The 20,939-nt window shown below is 39.5% G+C and overlaps 1 protein-coding gene across 3 annotated transcripts; it reads left to right on the top strand.

Annotated features, from left to right (window-relative positions):
• Window positions 1-463: 463 nt before the first annotated feature.
• On the top strand, window positions 464-20,691 carry LOC131236210 (probable LRR receptor-like serine/threonine-protein kinase At3g47570). Of its 3 annotated transcripts, none has more exons than XM_058233344.1 (2): window positions 464-2,657; window positions 20,444-20,691. In XM_058233344.1, exons 1-2 carry the CDS (start codon window positions 491-493, stop codon window positions 20,620-20,622), a joined length of 2,346 nt encoding a protein of 781 aa, XP_058089327.1. In that variant the 5' UTR covers window positions 464-490; the 3' UTR covers window positions 20,623-20,691. The 3 variants fall into 3 exon arrangements, with proteins under 3 accessions (XP_058089327.1, XP_058089326.1, XP_058089328.1); XM_058233343.1 differs by lacking the exon at window positions 20,444-20,691 and adding an exon at window positions 3,409-3,853; XM_058233345.1 differs by lacking the exon at window positions 20,444-20,691 and adding an exon at window positions 3,394-3,550.
• The last annotated feature ends 248 nt before the right edge of the window (window positions 20,692-20,939 follow it).

Raw genomic sequence — 20,939 nt, 5'->3', positions numbered from 1 at the left:
CTTAGCCTTCCTTCTCCTATGCATGAACTGCATTGGAATCGGATCCCCCGTCTTAAGAAACGAGACGGATAGACTGGCCTTGGTCTCATTCAAGGATCTGATATCTGAAGATCCATTCGGGTTCTTCAACTCATGGAACGATTCCCTCCATTTCTGCAACTGGGAAGGAGTCACATGCAGTCGACGTCATCCTCAAAGGGTCACCTCCTTGAATCTTGTGTCCGCCAGATTGGTGGGGTCCATATCACCTCGCGTATCAAACCTCACTTTCCTCAGGAGTATCAACCTCTCGAGTAACAGCTTCCATGGCGAAATCCCACCTGAAATCGGCCTTCTCTTCCGGCTTCGGCATCTTGATCTTAGTTATAATGGGCTGCAAGGAGAAATCCCTGAGAACCTGTCCAATTGCACAGAAATCAGATCCATCATTTTACGAAGTAACAAGCTCGAAGGGAGTATTCCTGTCAAGCTTTGCTCTCTGTCAAAGCTCATGTCATTGAATCTTCGTCTTAACAATCTCATCAGCAACATTCCACCACCAATCGGGAACCTCTCGTCTCTTGTTTCTCTCAGCTTACATTATAATATTTTAGAAGGAAGCATTCCAAATGAGCTAGGCCAGCTAATGAAGTTACAATTTCTTCAGCTCTCCTCAAATAAACTGTCGGGTCTGATCCCACCATCGCTTTACAACCTCTCATCCATCGTTACTTTCTCGGTGGTAGCTAACCAACTATATGGAAACATTCCAGCCAGTTTGGGTCTCACCCTTCCTAATATCAAATATCTTTTGCTAGGAAGAAATGCATTTACAGGATCGATGCCAGTTTCATTACCCAATGCTTCAGGACTTGTTGAGGTTGATTTTTCTTCTAGTTATTTTAGTGGACCCTTGCCCGAAAATTTGGGAAGACTACATGATCTTAGTGTTCTAAATATACCTGGTAATAAGTTTGGAGGTGGAGAAGGTGACAATGACTTGAGTTTCCTCACTTCTTTAACTAATTGTAGCCGTTTGGAATATTTAGATGCAACTGCCAATCAGCTAAGAGGAACACTACCAGACACCATCGTCAATCTCTCTACCCACCTAACACTATTAGGGTTAGGAGGAAACCCGATATATGGAAGCATCCCAACAGATATTAGCAATCTCTTCAACTTAAATCGTCTAGGTATATTTGAGAGCTCTGTCATGGGTACCATTCCTATTGGTGTTGGGAAGCTTCAAAATTTGCAAGGTTTGTATTTGTACAGCAACAGACTTTCTGGACGAATTCCATCCTCCATTGGCAATATCACTGGATTGGTTATACTAGCTTTAAATGGAAATCGTTTGCATGGAAGAATCCCTTCGAGTCTTGGAAACTGCCGTCATCTTCAAGTATTAGCCCTCCTTGCAAATGAGCTCAACGATACCATTCCAAAAGAGGTTCTAAGTATTCCTTCCCTGATCGAACTTCATATAGATGATAATTCTTTGGTCGGATCTTTACCGTTGGAAGTGGGTAATATGGAACAACTTCAAGAACTACATGCTGCTAACAACAAATTGATGGGTGAAATTCCTAGCGAGCTAGGAAATTGTCTGAAACTGGAATTCCTTAATTTGAGCAATAATTTCTTTCAAGGAGCCATTCCTCTGGGTTTGAAGAACTTAAAAAGTATTAAACTGCTAGATCTTTCTCATAATAACTTGTCTGGGCATATTCCAGTTACTCTAGAGAAATTTCCGATCCTGGAATACTTGGATTTGTCATCCAATGATCTTGATGGTGAAGTCCCACAGCAAGGGATTTTCAAAAATTCCAGTGCATTTTCACTTCTTGGAAACAAGAGGCTTTGTGGAGGTATCCCACAATTACAGCTGCCTGCGTGCCTGAAGAAAGATTCTAAGAAACATGGAAGGTCTATTTCTCTTACAGTAATATTCTCAGTGATCGGTGCAGTTTTAGGTTTGATTCTTTTATCATCTATCTTTGTTACTCTTTATCGGGCGAGAAGAAAGGCCAGCAAGAACCCTTTGCCTGCATCTTTCCTAGAGAGTAAATATTTAAATGTTTCTTACAAGGATCTCTTTAAAGCAACTGGCGAGTTCTCTTCAGATAATTTGATTGGCGAGGGAAGTTATGGTTCTGTATATAAAGGAATTCTAGATCGAGATGAAACACTTGTTGCAGTGAAAGTTCTCAATCTTCATCAACGAGGAGCTTCAAGGAGTTTCCTTGCTGAATGTGAAGCCTTGAGAAATATCCGGCACCGGAATCTAGTTAAAATCATAACTGCTTGCTCAAGCATCGATTTTAAAGGCGATGATTTCAAAGCTCTATTGTTTGAGTACATGCCTAATGGGAGTCTAGAGAAATGGTTGCATCCAAATGTACATGGGCAATATGAAATGCGGAGCTTGAACGTTATTCAAAGATTAGATATAGCCATTGATGTCGCCTCTGCATTGGAGTATCTTCATCACCATTGCGGGACACCGGTCGTTCATCGCGATCTAAAACCAAGCAATGTTCTACTGGACAATGACATGTGCGCCCATGTGGGCGATTTTGGATTAGCAAGGTTCCTTTCTAATGCTGCCAGTAATACCTCTCAAGATCAAACCAGCACAACTGGTATCAGGGGATCTGTTGGCTATATTCCTCCAGGTAACAATTTCATGCTTTTTCTTTGTTCTTTAATCTTTTCTTCTTCTTTTTTTAATGCTTTCCAAATATTTTTAAATATGAAGCTTGAATTGTCACTTCTTTTTATTGCTTGTGGTGTAGCTAATGTTGTTATAGTGGCTATAGTAAGAATACACAGTAAGAAATGAATCATTTCTCATAAATAACAACAACAGTAATGTCGGCCTGTTTCCGAGCCACTGAAAAATGAGTTCATCTTATTTTAGTTAATATTAATTAGGTGCTGGAGATTATATATATTGTTGGCTATCATGACTATTTTTAATCCCTGTGAAAAACCCTGATTATATAAATTGAGATGGACTCAGCTTTTCAGTGGATACCAAACACACCCTAAAACTCTCAGAATAAATCATTTGTATGAAACTCCTAGTAAGAATGAAGCATTGGAGGATGGAAAATTCATTTTAGTATTTTTTTTTTTTTTTTTCTAATTTGAGTTAAGATAATTTTCAACTAACGGTGCATGGAACAGTTTTGCATACAAGGTCAATGGATAAGTAATTAGTACTAATTGTTTGTAGTAGGACTAATTTGTTAGTTATACCTGGATAACTTCATGCTTCAAAAGTTTAAAATTAATACGATGATTGTTTCCTATGCTATAATGATTGTCACTTGTGTTAGGTCAAAAACTAATCCCTATTTTTATTTAATTGTTGGAATTCATGAAACCTTTATATTTCGAAAATTCGAGATGTGTAAATGACAGAGTATGGAATGGGCGGAAAGGCGTCTACAAATGGAGATGTCTACAGTTATGGTATCCTTCTTTTAGAGATGTTCACAGGAAAAATACCAACCGATGACATGTTTAAAGACGATCTAAGCCTCCATCAATTTGTTAAGATGGCTTTACCTGATCAGGTGATGGAGATTGTAGACCCGCGACTGCTCGAAGACGTTCAAGCACTGAACAATGGAGAACGACAACGCATTGCAAGGACTAAAATGAGAGAGTCTTTGGCTTCTGTGGCCAAAATTGGCATCACATGTTCTGTAGAATCTCCAAACGAGCGGATGCAAATGAGAGAGATTGTCAAAGAAATGCATGCAATAAGGGACTTATATCTTGGGCATGGGATTCACCCAGATCAGCAAAATAGGGAACGATTGTTGGGCGACAGTTCATCGTATCTTAGTCATTAATAACAAGTTGTGGCTAGTCATGGAGTGGAAGATACAATAGGTGTGAATTGAGCTGGTAATCCCACTAAGGGTACTTAAGTGAAGTTTGTATGCATCCAGCGGCTGTTGGGTGGTGTTAAGTCGTTTCTTTCTATATTTTGATCTTCTCTGTGGTTTTCGGTATGTGTTTGCTTTGTTTGCTTTGTTTAGTGATTGTGTAGTGGAGGGGTTAGTTGGTTTGGCACCCCTTCGTAGATGTAAATTGTTTTTTTCTTTTTTCCATATCAATAAAATTACAAGTAGTGTGCTCCTACACCCACCTTTCAGGGAAAAGAAAAAGAAGAAGAGAAGATACTTAGTAGTTGAAATTTGCACTATGAGTTTGTTTTAGTTTTTCACATTTTTGTTCCTCATCGCTTAGAGATGCTTGGAAAAGGATTGTATTGTATTGGAAACGATTTTCCCACCAAAAATAATTATGGAACGAAAGAAATGAGTAGAAAATTGAAGTGGCTAATGATCTTGATCGCATGATCCCATGCTAAAGATCGTATTGGTAGCTTGGTTCCGATATCTCAGCATGATTGATTAATGTACGGTTAAAAATAAAATGATCCAGTTGTTCGCAATCTCATATTCAGGGATTCAATCCCTCAATATGAGGTAGAAGATCTGGACCATCTGTTCTGTAGTGGACTCATCGCCTCTGAGGTTTGGGATTTGCATTTGCAAAGGAACCAGTCCATCGCCCAGAGATTGGTATTCTGGACATTTAGAGCGAAAAAACTCTACCATTTTCCAGGTTCTAAGAGGTCTGGCTCCCAGTCTTATTGTATGGGAGATATGGCTGTGGTGAAATGCTTGTAGGTTCGAGGAAAAGAAATTCTCCACATCAGCAGCAATAGCAAAAGTCTCCCCTTTTAGAATTTGCGACTCTGGAAAAGCTGGGGATAAAAGGAAACTTTGGGACAGCTAAGATAGATTTTTTTTTTTTGCCTTCCACAACTGCTATAGCTTCGTTTCAAAAAATGTGGCGGAAGCCCAAGCTATGGTAGATGGGCTTAGGTTTTGTGAAAATTTAGGCCTAAGCTAACATCCTTGTATAGTTCGACTCCTAAATGACCTAAAATGGGATTCCCTTGTCCCTGTGTGGGACCCATTGGCTGACCATGCCCCAAAATGCTCTCAGCTTGGAAAATTCTAGTGACCGATATTAGATGTTTTTAAGTCGAACATGGACTGGAGTGTTGGTGTATTTTGTTTATTCATAGTCTCCATATGTTATATCCATACCATCCATCCATTTTGTGAGATCATTTTAAGATAAGGGACCAAAATTGAGGCAGATCCAAAGCTCAAGTGGACCACACCACAGAAAGAAGTGGGACAATGACACTGACTGTTGAAACCTTACTAAAGCCCACCATTATGTTTATTTGCAATCCAAACTGCTCATAAGGTCACATGGACCTATATGAAGGGAAAAAATAAATAAATATCAGATTGATCAAAAACTTCCATAACCCTCAATAAGTTTTCAGTGGTAGACGCTCAATTCCCACTGCTTTTTGTGGTGTGGCCCACTTGAGCTTTGGATCTACCTCATTTTTGGTTCCATGACCTAAAATGATCTCTCCAAATGTATGGACGGTGTGGATATAACTCTTACATCATGGTGGGCCCCACATAAATTCCGAGCAGCAATCCATTTCCATTAATTTCCGTTTCACACGGATGAGAGTAAGAAAAATAAATAAATATAAATAAAGAATCGGTTGCTCTTATGGTATCAACATTAACATTACTTTGACTCCATCTTCATGCTGCATTACAAATTACACATAAAAACCATGCTAGACTTCAACTCCTTAACGGCGCTGATTATATCCGTCCTGTCCCCGCTCGGCAGAATCGGTCTGGGAAGAGGCTATGTGAGGCCCACCGTAATGTATGGTTTTATCCACGCCGTTCATCCATTTTTTCAGATCCTTTTAGGATACAAGCCCGAATATGAGGCAGATACAAGGCTCAAGTGGACCACAAAGTGGGGATTGAATGCCCACCATTAAAAAGCTCTTAGGGGCCACAGAAGTTTTGAATCAAGCTGACGTTTTTGTTTTCCCTTCATCCAAATGAACAGCATGGATAAAACACGATACATCACTGTCAGTCCCACAAAGCCCTTCGTGGACCGATTTCCATCCAGGCAGGAGCAGGACCCAATCGGCTTTTGATTTCCAACCCACCTAGAAAGTAGTCTAGGTTTGGTTTGGGCTTTTTAAGCCCAATTGCAAAAGGCCCAAGAGGTTAGATTTGGGTCGGGTAAATGGCGGATTTGGGCTAACTTTCGTAGCTTTTTCGAGCCAAGTTGGAGATGGGTCCTATGATTCTGAACCATGGCAAGCTTAGATTGATACAAGGTTGGGTAATAGTTGGAAAAATGAGGAGTGGTAGCATGTAACTCTTGGGTGCTTCCAAAGGTGCACAGATCTTTCTCATTGGTTAATTTCATCATCAGCTTATTAGTTTGAGTTATGGCAAGGAATATATGATCATATACAGACTATTATATTGTATCATGTGTTTGATCATATACAGACGACTCAAGAGCTACTAATCTATCCATTAGTCATCATCCTGGAAAGAGTCTCTTAGATGTGACCTTTGCTCTCCAACAAGTGAACTGTTCATATCTGTTGATATGTCTCATTGTTGGCTGGATGAAGTAGATCCAATCATCCCATTGTGCAAAAGGCATGTTGATCTGTTACCATCATGTATGGATCCAATCTGATGAAATTTTAATTTTTTTTTAACCCGAAGGGCGGGCCTGGGATTGAAATTTAGCCCGTTATATGGGCTGGGACAATGATGAATGGTCCAGACTGGCCTGTTGGCCTAATTCAATCATCACAAGTGGACCACCATTATACAAAAAGAATAGATGGTTCAAGGACACTTTTGAGCGGACGCTGCTTAGCTGCAACCTGGAACCAGAGATCGGACGGGACCCTGACGTGTGTATTGTATATCCATGCCATTCATCCATTTTTCCAGCTTATTTTAGGACATAGCCTCAAAAATTAAGTAGCTATAAATTTCAGGTCGACCACACCACAGGAAACAGTGTTCATTGATTATTAAAAGCTTTTTTGTGGCCCACAAAAGTTTTTGATCAAGCTGATATTTGTGTTTTCACTTCATCCAGGTATGTGTGATCTTACTAACAGGATGGATGGCAAATAATCATTACGATTGGACGTTAACAAGTTTTTAATTGAGAGCGTTCAATGAGCACTGTTTCCTGTGGCGTGGTCCACCTAAGATTTTTATTTCCTTCTTAATTTTTTGAACCATACCCTAAAATAAGCCAGAAAAAGGATTGGTGGCGTGGATATACAATGCATACATTAAAGTAGGCCCCACCTTTGCATCCCTTGTAGGAAGGTGCTCGGTGGGTCTGGGTCAGGGGTCAGTGATAGAAATGTTTATATGTTGGGACATATCGTTATCATCGTAGGCAGCGGATTTAAGAGGGAAAAAAAAAAATTAATTAATTAATTTAAATTTAAATTTAAATTTAAGATTTGGCTATTTCTAGCCTTGATCATTTAAATAAGATAGAGCCTTTTCAACCCGATTGGGCCAGCCACATTGTGGAGGGAACTAATTCCGGCTCTGGCCCAGCCCATTGCCACACCTACCTATAGCCCAAAAATCTCCTAGATCGGAAGATCTTACCTGTCAATACCGCAGCCAAAGCAATATATATATAGAGAGAGAGAGAGTCATGCTCACCTAGCACCTGCGCACCTTCTTTAGTGAGCACTCACGTGCACTTTTGCACACGTGTCATGGGCACAAAATCGGAATGGTCCATGTGATGCGGCACCTCATGAAACCTTCAGGGCCCAAAGCCCAACCTTCAACCTGATCCAAAAATCTAATGGGCATAGCAAAGAGAGGCATATCAAGGGAGATAACTATTTCCTTTTGCTATGGCTCACCAGAGTTTTGGAAAGTTGAGCCCCGAGAAAGTGCCCTGAGGTGCTTCATGGGATGGTGCATTACATGCATTGATCAGATTTTCCGCTCACATCAAGTATAAAAAAATGCTCACAAGTTCTTATAAGAATTGGTATAGTTGATACACACACACACACACACACACACACACACACGGAAACGCTCACCTGCTAACCAGGTCGTAGGTACTACGTACAAACTTTTTTGAGAACCCATCCTATGTGATGTGGATCCAAAATCTGAACCGTTCATGTGAAGCAGCACCTCGTGAAACCCCTCTGGCCCAAGTTTTACTTTGATCTAAAACTTTGATGGCCCATGAAAAATGTAAACATTTTCCTCCCTTGATTTGCATTTTTGTTTGCTATGGCCCACCAGAATTTTAGATCAGGGTGAAAATTTGTCACATTGGGTTTCATGGGATTCCACATCACATGGACCGTTCAGATTAGACTCCCATGACACGTGTGCAAAGGTGCGCATGTGAGTAGGTGCGCAGGGGAGCATGACTATATATATATATATATATATATATATATATATATACACACACACACATGCATAGATGCACACCTTTGCACACGTGTCATGGATCCAAAACTGAATGGTACATGTGATGCGGCACACCATGAAACTCCTGTAGACCAATTTTCACCTCTATCCAAAACTTTGGTGGGCCATACCAAAAAGAGATACAAATCAAGGAAGGAAATTGTTTTCTTTTGTCATGGCCCACCAAAGTTTGGGTAAAAGTTAAACATTGAGGATTTTATGGGGTGCTGCATCACGTGGACCATTCAGATTCTGGGCTCACATCATGTGTGTGAGAGGAATGCTCACCTCCACACCTTACATTAGCACCTGTGAGTACCTTTACACATGTGTCATGGGCATAGAATCTTAATGGTCCACGTGATGTGGCACCCCTTGAAACCTCACAAGCCCAACTTTCAACTCGATACAAAACTTTGGTCTGCTATTGTAAAAGGAAACAATTTCCTCCCTTTATTTGCATTTCTCTTGGTTATGGCTCACAAACAGGCTAAAATTTGGGCACGTAAAGTTTCAAGGGGTGCCACATCACATGGACGACCTTTTAGATTATGTTCCCATGACACATGTGCAAAGGTGCGCAGGTGAGCGTGGCTTTTATATGTGTGTGTGTGTGCAGTCGAGCTCATGGGAATTTCCCATGAGGTCGAGCTGTGTGGGCCCCACCGTGATGCGTGTCGAACATCTACCCCATCAGTTAGATGCACCATTCCATGATAGGCCTAGGGGTTAAAAATCAAGTCAATCCGTGACTTGTGTGGACCACACCACATACAAAAGTTGAGAGGGGCTACCCTCCATTAAAACATTCATAATCATTTGTTGGGTCCACCGAGATGTGGTTCACAAATCCATCCCTTCCATTATGTGTGTCCCACTTAGATGAGGGGTCGGACTAAGTTTCAAACGGATATGAATTTCAGGTGGGCCCCACTAAGTGCTTTTATATGTTTTAGGCATGTCTTCACATAATTTTAGATGGTATGGCCCACCTAAGTTCCATATATGGCTGATTTTTGGGATATCTCATAATTTAAAAGGGACCCATCAAATGCACGGGATTGATGCTCGACACACATTATGGTGGGGCCACACAGATCGACCTAATGAGAAGTTCCCGTGAGCTCGACTGCATAGAACCTGTTCTCATATGTGTGTGTGTGTGTGTTGTGGGGGACCTGCGCACATGCGCACCTTTGCACACGTGTCATGGATCCCAAATCTGAATAGTCTATGTGATGCTTCACACTATGAAACTCCCGAGGACAAATTTTCACCCCTATCCAAAACTTTGGTGGGTCATAGCAAAGAGAGATGCAAATCAAGCAAGGAAACTATTTTCTTTTGTCATGGCCCACCAAAGTTTTGAATCAGAATAAAAGTTGGGGCTTAGAGGTTTCATGGGGTGCTTCATCATGTAGACCGTTCAGATTTTGGGCTCACAGTATGTATGATAAGTTTTCAAAAAGTTCTCACGTACGAGAAGGAGTGCGCAGCTTATATATATATATATATATATATATATATATATATATAGAGAGAGAGAGAGAGAGAGAGAGAGAGAGAGAGAGAGAGAGGAATGGTCTCCTGCGCATGTACCGCAAGAAACCTTTGTGTGCACCAAGCTAATGTAGTAGGAGTGAGTAGGCTTGGAGTGGGCTCTATAGTGATGTGTCGGTGAAATCCACTCTAACCATTAAATTTTTATTTTTATTTTATAGTAATTTAATGGTAGGTCCAAAGAACAGATAGATTCATGATTCAAGTGGACCATGCTAAGAGAAACACCGGGAGAAGGATATGCCTACCGTTGAATTTCTGCAGGGCCTACAGTGACTGTTATATGAAATCTACTCCAATCATTAGATACCTCATGAAAATACCTGCATAGGGATCAAATTTTAGATCTTTATGTGATTTACGTGGGCCATAGCAAGCCAAACAATTTAAACAATGGGCGTTCCCTTCATTGTTTCCGCTTATATAGTCCAATTAAATTATGAATGTGGGTGATTTTTTTAACCTTATTGATAAATTATTGTCACACATCTTATTATCAGAGTGGATTTCACACACACATTAAGATGGCCCCACCCTGTTAGCAAGCTGCAGCAAGACCGACAAGTTACATGCCGGTAGAGCTGGGCATCGGACCGAGTCGAATCGGATTCGGTCCAACTTGATCCTATCCGAAATCTCATTGGCTTGAACCGAAATCGATCCGTTCCGGACGAGTCTGGGCTACCTGAATCGAACCGTTCCGAACTGTATATGGCCTGATCTGATCCAAGTTCGATTTGATCAAGAAAACCGAGTGGGATCAGATTGGACAAGGTACGGATCGATCCAGATTAAAAAAATTGTCCATCACTCTCCTTGTTATCTTTTGGGTTTCACGTGTGGCCCACACGGCATGCAAGACATCGGACGAATATTGATTTGTTGGGATAATCACAGCCACCCAATCGATGGATTTAGTGATTTATCTGTCCATACATTAGGTTTCGATGCTCCTGAGGAGCATATAAGGTCTAAGGCTAAAAACTGCTTTTGAAGAGGAAACATGTGGGCAGTATTTATTACTAAAGACATGCTAGATTGAGAAATGATCAAGATACAATGGCTGTATTGTAACCTAAGATACATCCATCTTTTCGTCGTTAGCTAATTACTGATATAAATATCAAATCCATACAAAAAATGAGAAACAATACGATGATTTTCTCCTGTGAAAAATTAGAACTATATATGTATTGGGTACGCCACATTAGCACATGAAATGATATCAATGGTCTGCAGTAATAACGTGTCCCACCGTAAGGTTCTATCACATTACTATACAATGGACTAATGATGATAATGTGGCCCAAATTTTCTATGGATAGGATAGTCTATCTATAAGACATATTGGCGGAAAATAATGGCTTTATCGTATCTTATGGTACAGGCACTGCATCTGATCATTTCTCCTGCAACGGTGCTACTTCCGTAACTGGAGCCGTCGAATTTAATTAGAGAGATAAAAGGTCCTTACAAAAGCTCTTTTCAGTGGATCTTGGTGGATACATGGATAGAGAAGGATATCGAATGTCTTAGATGACGACATTGGCCGATTCTCGGGTTCGGAATTTTGGGAGGAATTGGCGCGAGATATCGACAAAACTGCGACATAGCTGAGAGACACGACAAGAAGAGGAGAGGAAGAAGATCGGGCAGGCAGGGCAGTGGTCGTTCGTTCGGGATGGGAGAGCATAGGGTAAGAAAAGAGGGAGGGGTAAAAATGATTTGGGTGGGTTAGGGTTTAGGGTAAAAATAATATTTATACTACCCGACTATCCGCTCTGGGTCAGGTCAGATCGGATCGGTTCGGGTTTTTGGATCGAATTTGTCCGGATAGACCACTATCCGAACTTAACCTGAAAAATGATTGGATCTAGATGGACAGACTTGATCAGGCCCAATCTAGGCCATCGGTTTTGTTCAGAATGGTTCTGATCGGGTCGGATCGGGTCGAATCTACCGGATTGGGTCAGACATGTCCACCTCTACATGTCGGGGAGCGGATTAAGTGATATCCGGGACTGACCTAAGAGGATGCTACGCTTACCATGGGCCCACCTTGATGTATGTACTCTATATCCACTCTGTTCATCTATTTTGCCAACTCATTTTATGACGTGTTTTAAAAAATGATGCAGGTAAAACCACACCACAAAAAAACAATGGTTACTGAACGACCCACATTAAAACCTTTCTATCACCCATTGTAATATTTATTTGTCATCCAACTAGTCGATTAGGTCATGTAGACCTAGATGAAGGGGAAACACAAATATCAGCTTGATTCAAAGCTTTTGTGGCCCTGAAGAAAATTTTAATGGTGGCATTCGTTCACCACTATTTCCTATAGTGTGGTTCAACTAAGCTTTGGATCTGCCTTGTTCTTGATCTAATGACATAAAATAATCCAGCAAAACATATGAACAATATGGATAAAACACATATGTTATAATGGGGCTCACATAACACTTTCAGTACTCACCAGCAGGAGGTAGCTGCTGGAAGAGTAAGCATGCACAAGGACGTGCATGGACAGGCAGGCAAGGCAGGGAGAGTTGGGGTGGGCCCACCTATTGTGTACATGAAATCTACTTCAATCATGAGATGCATGACATGAGTTTAACCATAGTTCTAAAAGCTCACCTGCATACACAATTCAGGTGGGCCATATGAGTGAACATAGTGCATGATACGCCTACCATTCAGATTATTTCACTTGTATGGCCCCACATAAATCTAGGATGGGCATGATTTTTGTCTTCGTGAATGTATTTCTAGGAGTTATGTAATGGTTTGAGTGGATTTCACATAAATATCACAGTTGCCCCGTAAAAATTTAACAGTAGACATATCCTTCTACTACTGTTTCTCTTCGTATGGCCCACCTGAATTACGAATCTGTTTATTCTTTTAAACCTATAGTTAAATTACTATCAAGAACCTAATGGTCGGAGTGGATTTCACAAAACATCACCATAAAGCCCACTCCAAGCCAACTCACTCCCACTCCATTAGCTTGGTGCGCATAAAGATCTCATGCGATACGGTGCATAGGAGACCATTATTCTCTCTCTCTCTCTCTCTCTCTCTCTCTCTCTCTCTCTCTCTCTCTCTCTCTCTATATATATATATATATATATATATATATACACACACACACACACACAATCCGTACAGAGATCTCCGAGCTTGGTCCACCAACAGTGGGACCAGACAAACCAGTGGTCAAGATTAAGAAACCGTGGACCCCACTTGCCAAAGCTGAAAAAACCAGCGTGCATTGCGCAATGCCTCAGACCCTGGATCCTATAATTCCTCATTTCACACAAGATGTACTATGTTTATTCATAGCTGTCACCAATTTTTGTACTTAGAGTGTGTAAGGGGAAATATAGTTATTGTTTAATATTAACATTCTACATAGGTAAGACATTCGTAGCGATAGATTTGACAGTTTGGTGGGCCATAACTCCTTTGGATGTGATCTTTCAGCAATCTTGAAATGCAAGTTGATGTCCAGATTTGGGAACTTCATGACTTGCTTCTAAAGTCAGATTGGAGAGTTATAAGTTGGCATCAATGGTTTGGGTATGACTGACCCTTTCCACCTCACCCTTATAAAGATGGCCCACATGTCTCATGTGAGGCGCATCTGAATCAAGAAATAAGACGTGCACTACAAGGTTAGGTACCCTAATCTGCTTTTGTAATAGTAATTTCGGAAGGTTTAGAAGTCCAAAAAGTAGATTAATAGGGTTCATGTGGGGCCTACATCAATGAATACTGGAGGGTCATCATTATTGTTTCAGTTGATCATAGACATGGGCCTTTTTTTGGTCAGTTGATCATGCACATGGGCCTGTTGTATGGGCCTGTTGTTACTGTTTTAACTGTTTGTGTAGGCCCTGAGGGATGCATGCTCTGGAGAGATGGGCCCATTCGTACAAGTTGAGCCGGCGGTTCGATGAGCCAAACTATTAATTGAATGCGCACCGTTATTGATTTGGGATCTCTTAGATTGGAAGATTCTAGGGGTCTGATCAGTGGACCACTAATACATGGGTAAGTAAAAAAGAAAATACAATGGCTCTAAAACTTGATGATCTGACTCGACTCGAATCTCAGCCGGCTCAACTTGACTCAACAAGAAATGGAGCCAAGTCACCATGAAACTTATGTGGGCCACACCACGTACAAAAGTTGAGGGGGTTACTCTCCTATTAAAATGTTCATAATCATTTGTTGAGCCCACCAAGATGTGGTTCACGAATCTAGCCCATCCATTATGTGTGTCCCAATTGGATGAGGGGTCAGACTAAGTTTCAACGCGTCCAAATTTTAGGTGGAACCCACCAAGTGCTTTTATATATTTTATGCATGTCTTTACATGATTTTAGATGGTATGGCCCACCTAAGTTCCGTATACGGCTGATTTTTGGGATATCCCATAATTTAAAGGGGACCCATCAAATGCATAGTATTGATGTTTGATATGCATTACAGTGGGGCCCACACAGATCGAAGTCATGAGAAGCTTCCATGAGGTCGACCGCATGGAACCATTTCCCGTATATGTACCACCAGTTCGTACATGACTCGTGCAAACTTTTTGAGAACTCGGCAGACGTTATGTCATTTCCAAATCTGAATGGCCCATGTGATACAGCACCCCATGAAACCTCTTGGTCCCAACTTATACTTTCATCAAACTTGGTAGGCTATGAAAAACGAAAATATTTTCCTCCCTTGATTTGTATCTCTTTCCTATGGCCCATCAAAGTTTTATATCAGGGAAAAAATTAGTACCATGGTGTTTCATGGGATTCCGCATCACATGGACCGGTCGGACTAGACACCCATGATACATGTGAAAGGGTACACACATACACAGGTGCATAGGTGAGACAGACGAATGCTCACCTCCGCATCAGTTCTCACTATAAATTGTCAGAACTTTTTCACAGCTGATCATATATGATGTGGGCCCAAAATTTGAACCGGCCATGTGATACAGCACCCCATGAAACCCTAAAACCTAACTTTTATTATGATCCAAAACTTTATTGAACCATGGAAAGAGGAAATTGTTTCCTCCGTTGATTTGTATCTCTTTTTCTATGGCTCACCAAAGTTTTGGATCAAAGTAGGGTTTCATGGGGTGCTACATCACATGGTCGGTTCAGATTTTGGGCGCACATCACATCACGTGTGATGAGTTGTGAAAATGTTCCCATGAATTCCGGTGAGAATGGGTTCGCTGAGCATTCCTCTCTCTCTCTCTCTCTCTCTCTCTCTCTCTCTCTCTCTATATATATATATATATATATATATATATATATATATAATTGATATTCCCAACCTCAAACAAGCAGCATCACAGCGTCTATCAGCAAGATTTATATTTGTTTTGTGATTTAGTTTGCCAACTATTCAACATATCTATTATCAGTGAAATATTAATCCTCATTTAAATATCTAATCAAATCTTTGAGTCAGACTGACAGGCTGGATATTGAGTTTTTAAACTATGGAAAATACTAGTAAAGAAAAGAAAAGGCCAAAGATTGGATGGACAGGATCCATCAATCTAGAAGAAATCTCTGCAAATGTATGCTTAATTCACTATGGGGTCCACCCGACCAACAATCTAGTTAAGTGGACCTAGTGCAGGATTTAGGACCTTATTAATGCTAATGCATGAGGCCATGGTAATCCCTCTATATGCATCTAAGAAAGACCCTGCTGTGTTTAATACACCTAAAGGGTCTGTCGCTAATGCATGTTAATTGGCAATATGATTACTTTTTAGCTAATTGCGTCCACCTTCTTTTGTCCCCATTGTGGATGTCGCAAACTCACATCATAGTCTAGTTCTAGTTATATAGTTGAAGGGATTCTGGGGAGTTAAAAAGGGAAATAAATAAATAACCTTTTTGGTTCATTCATATGATTTTTTCAATTCATAGAGAAAATCTAGCTTTTTGCCTTGTATCTTCTTTTTTTATTAAGCTTACACGGTATTAAAGTTAGGGTTTGAAAGCTAAGAGCATGTTTGAAACATATGAATTGCATTTGGTCCCATGTAATTTTTATTAAAGCATTTGGAAACATCTAGAAGGATTGAATTTATCTAAGTATCGGATCTTACAGTCCCAATAGAAGATACGGTAGGAAATCCACTACATTTATGGGACCCACATTGATGCATGTGTTTCATCCATATGCACCTGTTACCCATGACAATTGAGTTGCATGTGCATACAGGTGATAGACATCAGTTGTGATATTTGGTCTTTTAATTACAATTTCAGTCCATTGAACATAAGTTTTATTTAATGCGTGTTTTTTTTCAAAAGAAGAATTTGATACCAAACATAGGATTGGACGGTCAAAGTATTATGATTTTTTGGACTTGTAATCATTGTACAATGATGATGTTTTTTAATCAACATACTCACACACCTGCAAACTCCCACCATAATAGGTGCTCAAACCCATGACCTCGTATTGAAACTCTTGCAACGATGATGATGTTAATTGCAGCTAATGCAATTCAACATCATTTAATTCTGCATTCCAAATATGCCTTCACAGATTATACACCATAGGTATATTATGAAGACGAAGGGAAATGGAGTGAGACCATGGGAATAAGAACATTTTCTCTTATATTTCTCTCTTGATTAAAGTTGAGTTTCAAAGACTTGTGTGTACCATAGAAGTGGTTGATTGGATGGTCAATCATCTCTTATCAAGAAAATATGGAAGGATGGGACAGTCAATCATCTCCTATCAAATATAACCACCCAATTTGTCATAAGTTAGATTTTTACCACTTACATTTTAGGTTGGGGGTTCCGTGGTGTGTTGATGTTACCAAGTTTATATCCACACTGTCCACTCAGTTTGAGAGATCATTTTAGGGCATTGGCCTAAAACAAGGCAAATCCAAATCTAAGTAAACCAACACCACATAAAGAAGAAGGGACAATGATGTCCACCATTTTAGGGCTCACCACCATGTTTATTTGCCATCCAACCTGTTCATAAGGTCACAAAGACCTGGATGAAGGGGAAAACACAAATATCAGCATGATCCAAAACTTCTATAGCCCCCAATGAGTTTTCAATGGCAAGCATTTAACTCCACTGCTTTCTGTAGTGTGGTCCACTTGAGCTTTGGATTTGCCTCATTTTTTGAGCCCTTTCCCTAGAAAGATCTGGCAAAACGGATGGACGGTGTGGATATAACACATACATCATGGTGGGACCCACCCTCTGCTTCCCTAATTTTACTACTTTTTTTTTTTTTGGTAAATTTAACTAATGCTATCCTTCCTAAGTTTAAAGCAACAATAATACCCGTAACTTTAGAAATGAAGAAAATATCCCCTTTATTTTACTTTTTTTTTTTTTTTTTTTTTTGGGTTAGCTTGTTAGTACACACCCATGTCAGTACACACACTCCATGTCCACCCCCACTAGGGATCGATACCAAGAATCCCTTTTTTTTACTTAGAGAATGCTCTAGTCCAACTGGTTGGGCCACACGCTATAGTCCAGCCTATTAGGTTAATGCCTCATCCATCCCTTTCCAATAAGTTAGGCTCCACATGAGAAGTACCTAGTGCAAAAATTAGCTCCATCTATTCATCAGATTGACCACACTTAAAAAATAAAGTCTAGCCATTAATAAATAACAAAATAGAAGGGTCACCTTCTCAATTAGTAGATGTGGCTGATTTTTAGATAAGGAAATTCTCTTGATGGAGCCAACTTATTAATGCATGGATTGGATAAAGCACATTAAAGGTTGGAAGTTATCCACACTTGTGGTCCACTTGAGACCATTTCCTTCTAAAATAACCAAAAAGTCCATATAAAATATAAAAATAACTAAATTATTTATAGTCACTGATAATCACATTTTAATAATGCAATACTCACCTGAGACGATACACATGACGCAAATCAGATTTAGACTGCTGATTAAAAATAAATAACCCCTTAGATTTTCACTTTGTATGCATGGGTCCATGGTTTTTATGATGATCCAAAGCCTTTGATATTTGGGTGGCGATCCAAATACGTAAGTTGTACTCTTGGGGCCCCTAGTACAACAAATCCATACCATTCATATTAAGGAACACAGCCTGGATCTTCAGTTTGTACCCATTGGCACATAGTACAGTAATCTTGACCGTTGAAATTATGGTGCGATGTTCTAGATTATTAATATTGTATACCATAGGACCCTAGGACAAAGATCCAGGCCACTGAGATTATGAAACATGGTCTAGATTTTAAGTATGCACCAATGGGGCCCTAGTACAAAGATCCAGGCCCCTAGTACAACAAATCCATACCATTCATATTAAGGAACACAGCCTGGATCGTTAGTTTGTACCCATTGGCACATAGTATAGTAATCTAGACTGTTGAAATTATGGTCGATGTTCTAGATTATTAATTTATACCCATAGGGCCCTCGTACAAAGATATCCAAGCGACTGAGATTATGAAACATGGTCTAGATTTTTAGTATGCACCGATGGGGCCTGTAGTCTGACGATCCAAACCATTGATAATACAGTGGACAGTCCAAACATTTATGTTGTACCCTTACTTCCTATAGTACAATGATCCATACATCATTGATATGGTGTGTTTTTTTCACCAATTACTTATGGAATATAAGAAAAATGTGTAATGATTTTAAATTAATTACTTGTTTCCTCACAACCTCTGCATTATTTAACCGTTGATTCTTATGTTGTTTTATTTTTTTAATGTTTAGTTTATGAGTGGTAAAATCATAATGATGACATTTTTATATTTCTTTAATAACAAATCATTATCAAACTACCCATATTTCTATTTTGATTCAAAAATTTTACAATAATACCGTGAAAAAATACTATATATGTGTGTGTGTGTGTGTGAGTGAGAAAAAGGTTCTATACGGTCGAGCTCATGGGAACTTCCTATAAGGTTGAGCTGTGTGGGCCCCACTGTAATGTGTGTCAAACATCAACACCGTGCATTTGGTGGGGCCCTTTAAATTATGGGATTGAACAGTTTCATAAGTTTTACTATCTGTTCATCACAAGGATTCTTTCTCACTATCCATTACAACATAATTGTACAACACCCAGTCTCTGTTCCATATCTGTTCACCACAATGGTTTGCTGATCCAAAGTCTGATAGGCCCATAGTGAATAGACCATGTCAAAAAAAAATCTTCCCTACGGGAGTTAATTCTTCCATTGATGATCATCACGTAGACATGGTTTTAAGAAAATACCGCAACAGTTCACATTCAATTCAGAAAGGCCAATGATTGCATGCATGACTAGGACCTTCCAATGAAGGAGACGTTGAGCATGGTCTATACACAATTGACCATCATATCAATGGTCTAGGATTGTCAAAACATGGACAACTGACCAAAACACCATCATTTGATACCTTGTCTATTTTTAACACTGACATTTATGGTCATTTCTGAGTTTTGTAGTGCATCAGTAACTGCAAAAAACATTTCATAGTATTAAAACTAGTCGGTTCAATTTGTTATGGAAAAAGAAAAAATTTTGGTTGGTTAATTTGATGAATGTTGTCTATTGAATGGCCCATATAGCCATTGATAACTCTGTTATATTGTTTCAACCTTATGATTTGGCTTATTTTTTAATTCATTTGTTCTATCCTTATTGAATGCTACTTTTTTAATCTTTTTTTTTTTTCCTTGTGTGTAGGATTTTAATCAATCATGCCTAAATTTAGGCCTACAAGCACTTTAGCCTTTTGACGCCACTCGTGCTAGCTAGGAGTAGACACATAGAGGATTTTTTTTTTCAAAGACCATTTTCAATCTATTGTAATAAATATTATATTTTTTTTTATTGTGAAGTAATATAAATTTTGTCTAATATTCAGTTTAAATTGTATTGCAACATTTTTTATGCTTCAAATTTTCAAAAAATACAAGTTTCAATTGAATTATATATAATTAAAAATAAATTACTAGCCCGCACGGGGCCCTCTCAAATTTGTACAACGACTTGTACCGGCGCTTGTATATACCTTTGTTGGCGCTTTTCCATGATTAAAGTGTCCAGAAACCATGTTTTTACCGGCGCTTTGACTTTGCCGGCTTTTTTGACTTTTAGCGGCGCTTCTGTCAGAAATACCAGCAGCCACTGAAAGCGTCGGTGAAGTTAAATTGGGCGCCGAAAAATATTCCATAATTACCAGCGCTCAGCCAAGCGCTGATAAAAGGGACTTAGCGCCGGCAAAATTTTTGCAAGGCCATTTTCTTGTAGTGACTACATGCTTCAAGAGTTTAAAATAATAAAATAATTATTTCCTGTGCTCATAATATTGTCACTTTTTTAAAGAAAAAAACTAATCCTTACTCTTATTTAATTATTGGAATGAAACCTTGATATCTTAAAATTTTGAGATGAGTAAATGACAGAGTATGGAATGGGTGGAAAGGCATCTACACATGGAGATGTCTATAGTTACGGTATCCTTATTCTAGAGATGTTAACAGGGAAAAGACCAGCCGATGAAACGTTTAAAGATGGTCTAAGCCTCCATCAATTTGTTAAGATGGCTTTACCTGATCGAGTGATTGAGATCGTAGACCCATGACGGCTCTTAGAAGAAGTTCAAGGTTTGAACAATGGAGAACAACATTGCATTACAAGAATTAAAATGCAAGAGTGCTTGGCTTCTGTATCCAAAATTGGCGTTGCATGTCCTGTAGAATCTCCAGATGAGCAGATGCAAACGAGAGATATTACCATAGAAATGCATGCAATAAGGGAATTATATCTTGGTGGTGAATCTACTGGGATTCACTGAGATCAGCAAAATGGGGTACCATTGTAGGTTAAGGTGCTTATCCTACTGAGAGTTAAGCAAAGTTTGCATCCTTAGGATGAGGTAACATGCTGTTGGGTTATGTT

This window comes from Magnolia sinica, unplaced genomic scaffold (genome assembly GCF_029962835.1).
Source record: "Magnolia sinica isolate HGM2019 unplaced genomic scaffold, MsV1 ctg293, whole genome shotgun sequence".
Lineage (NCBI taxonomy): Eukaryota > Viridiplantae > Streptophyta > Magnoliopsida > Magnoliales > Magnoliaceae > Magnolia > Magnolia sinica.
Note: the sequence above shows the minus strand (reverse complement) of the source record. Positions and strands in the feature narration are given on the sequence as shown.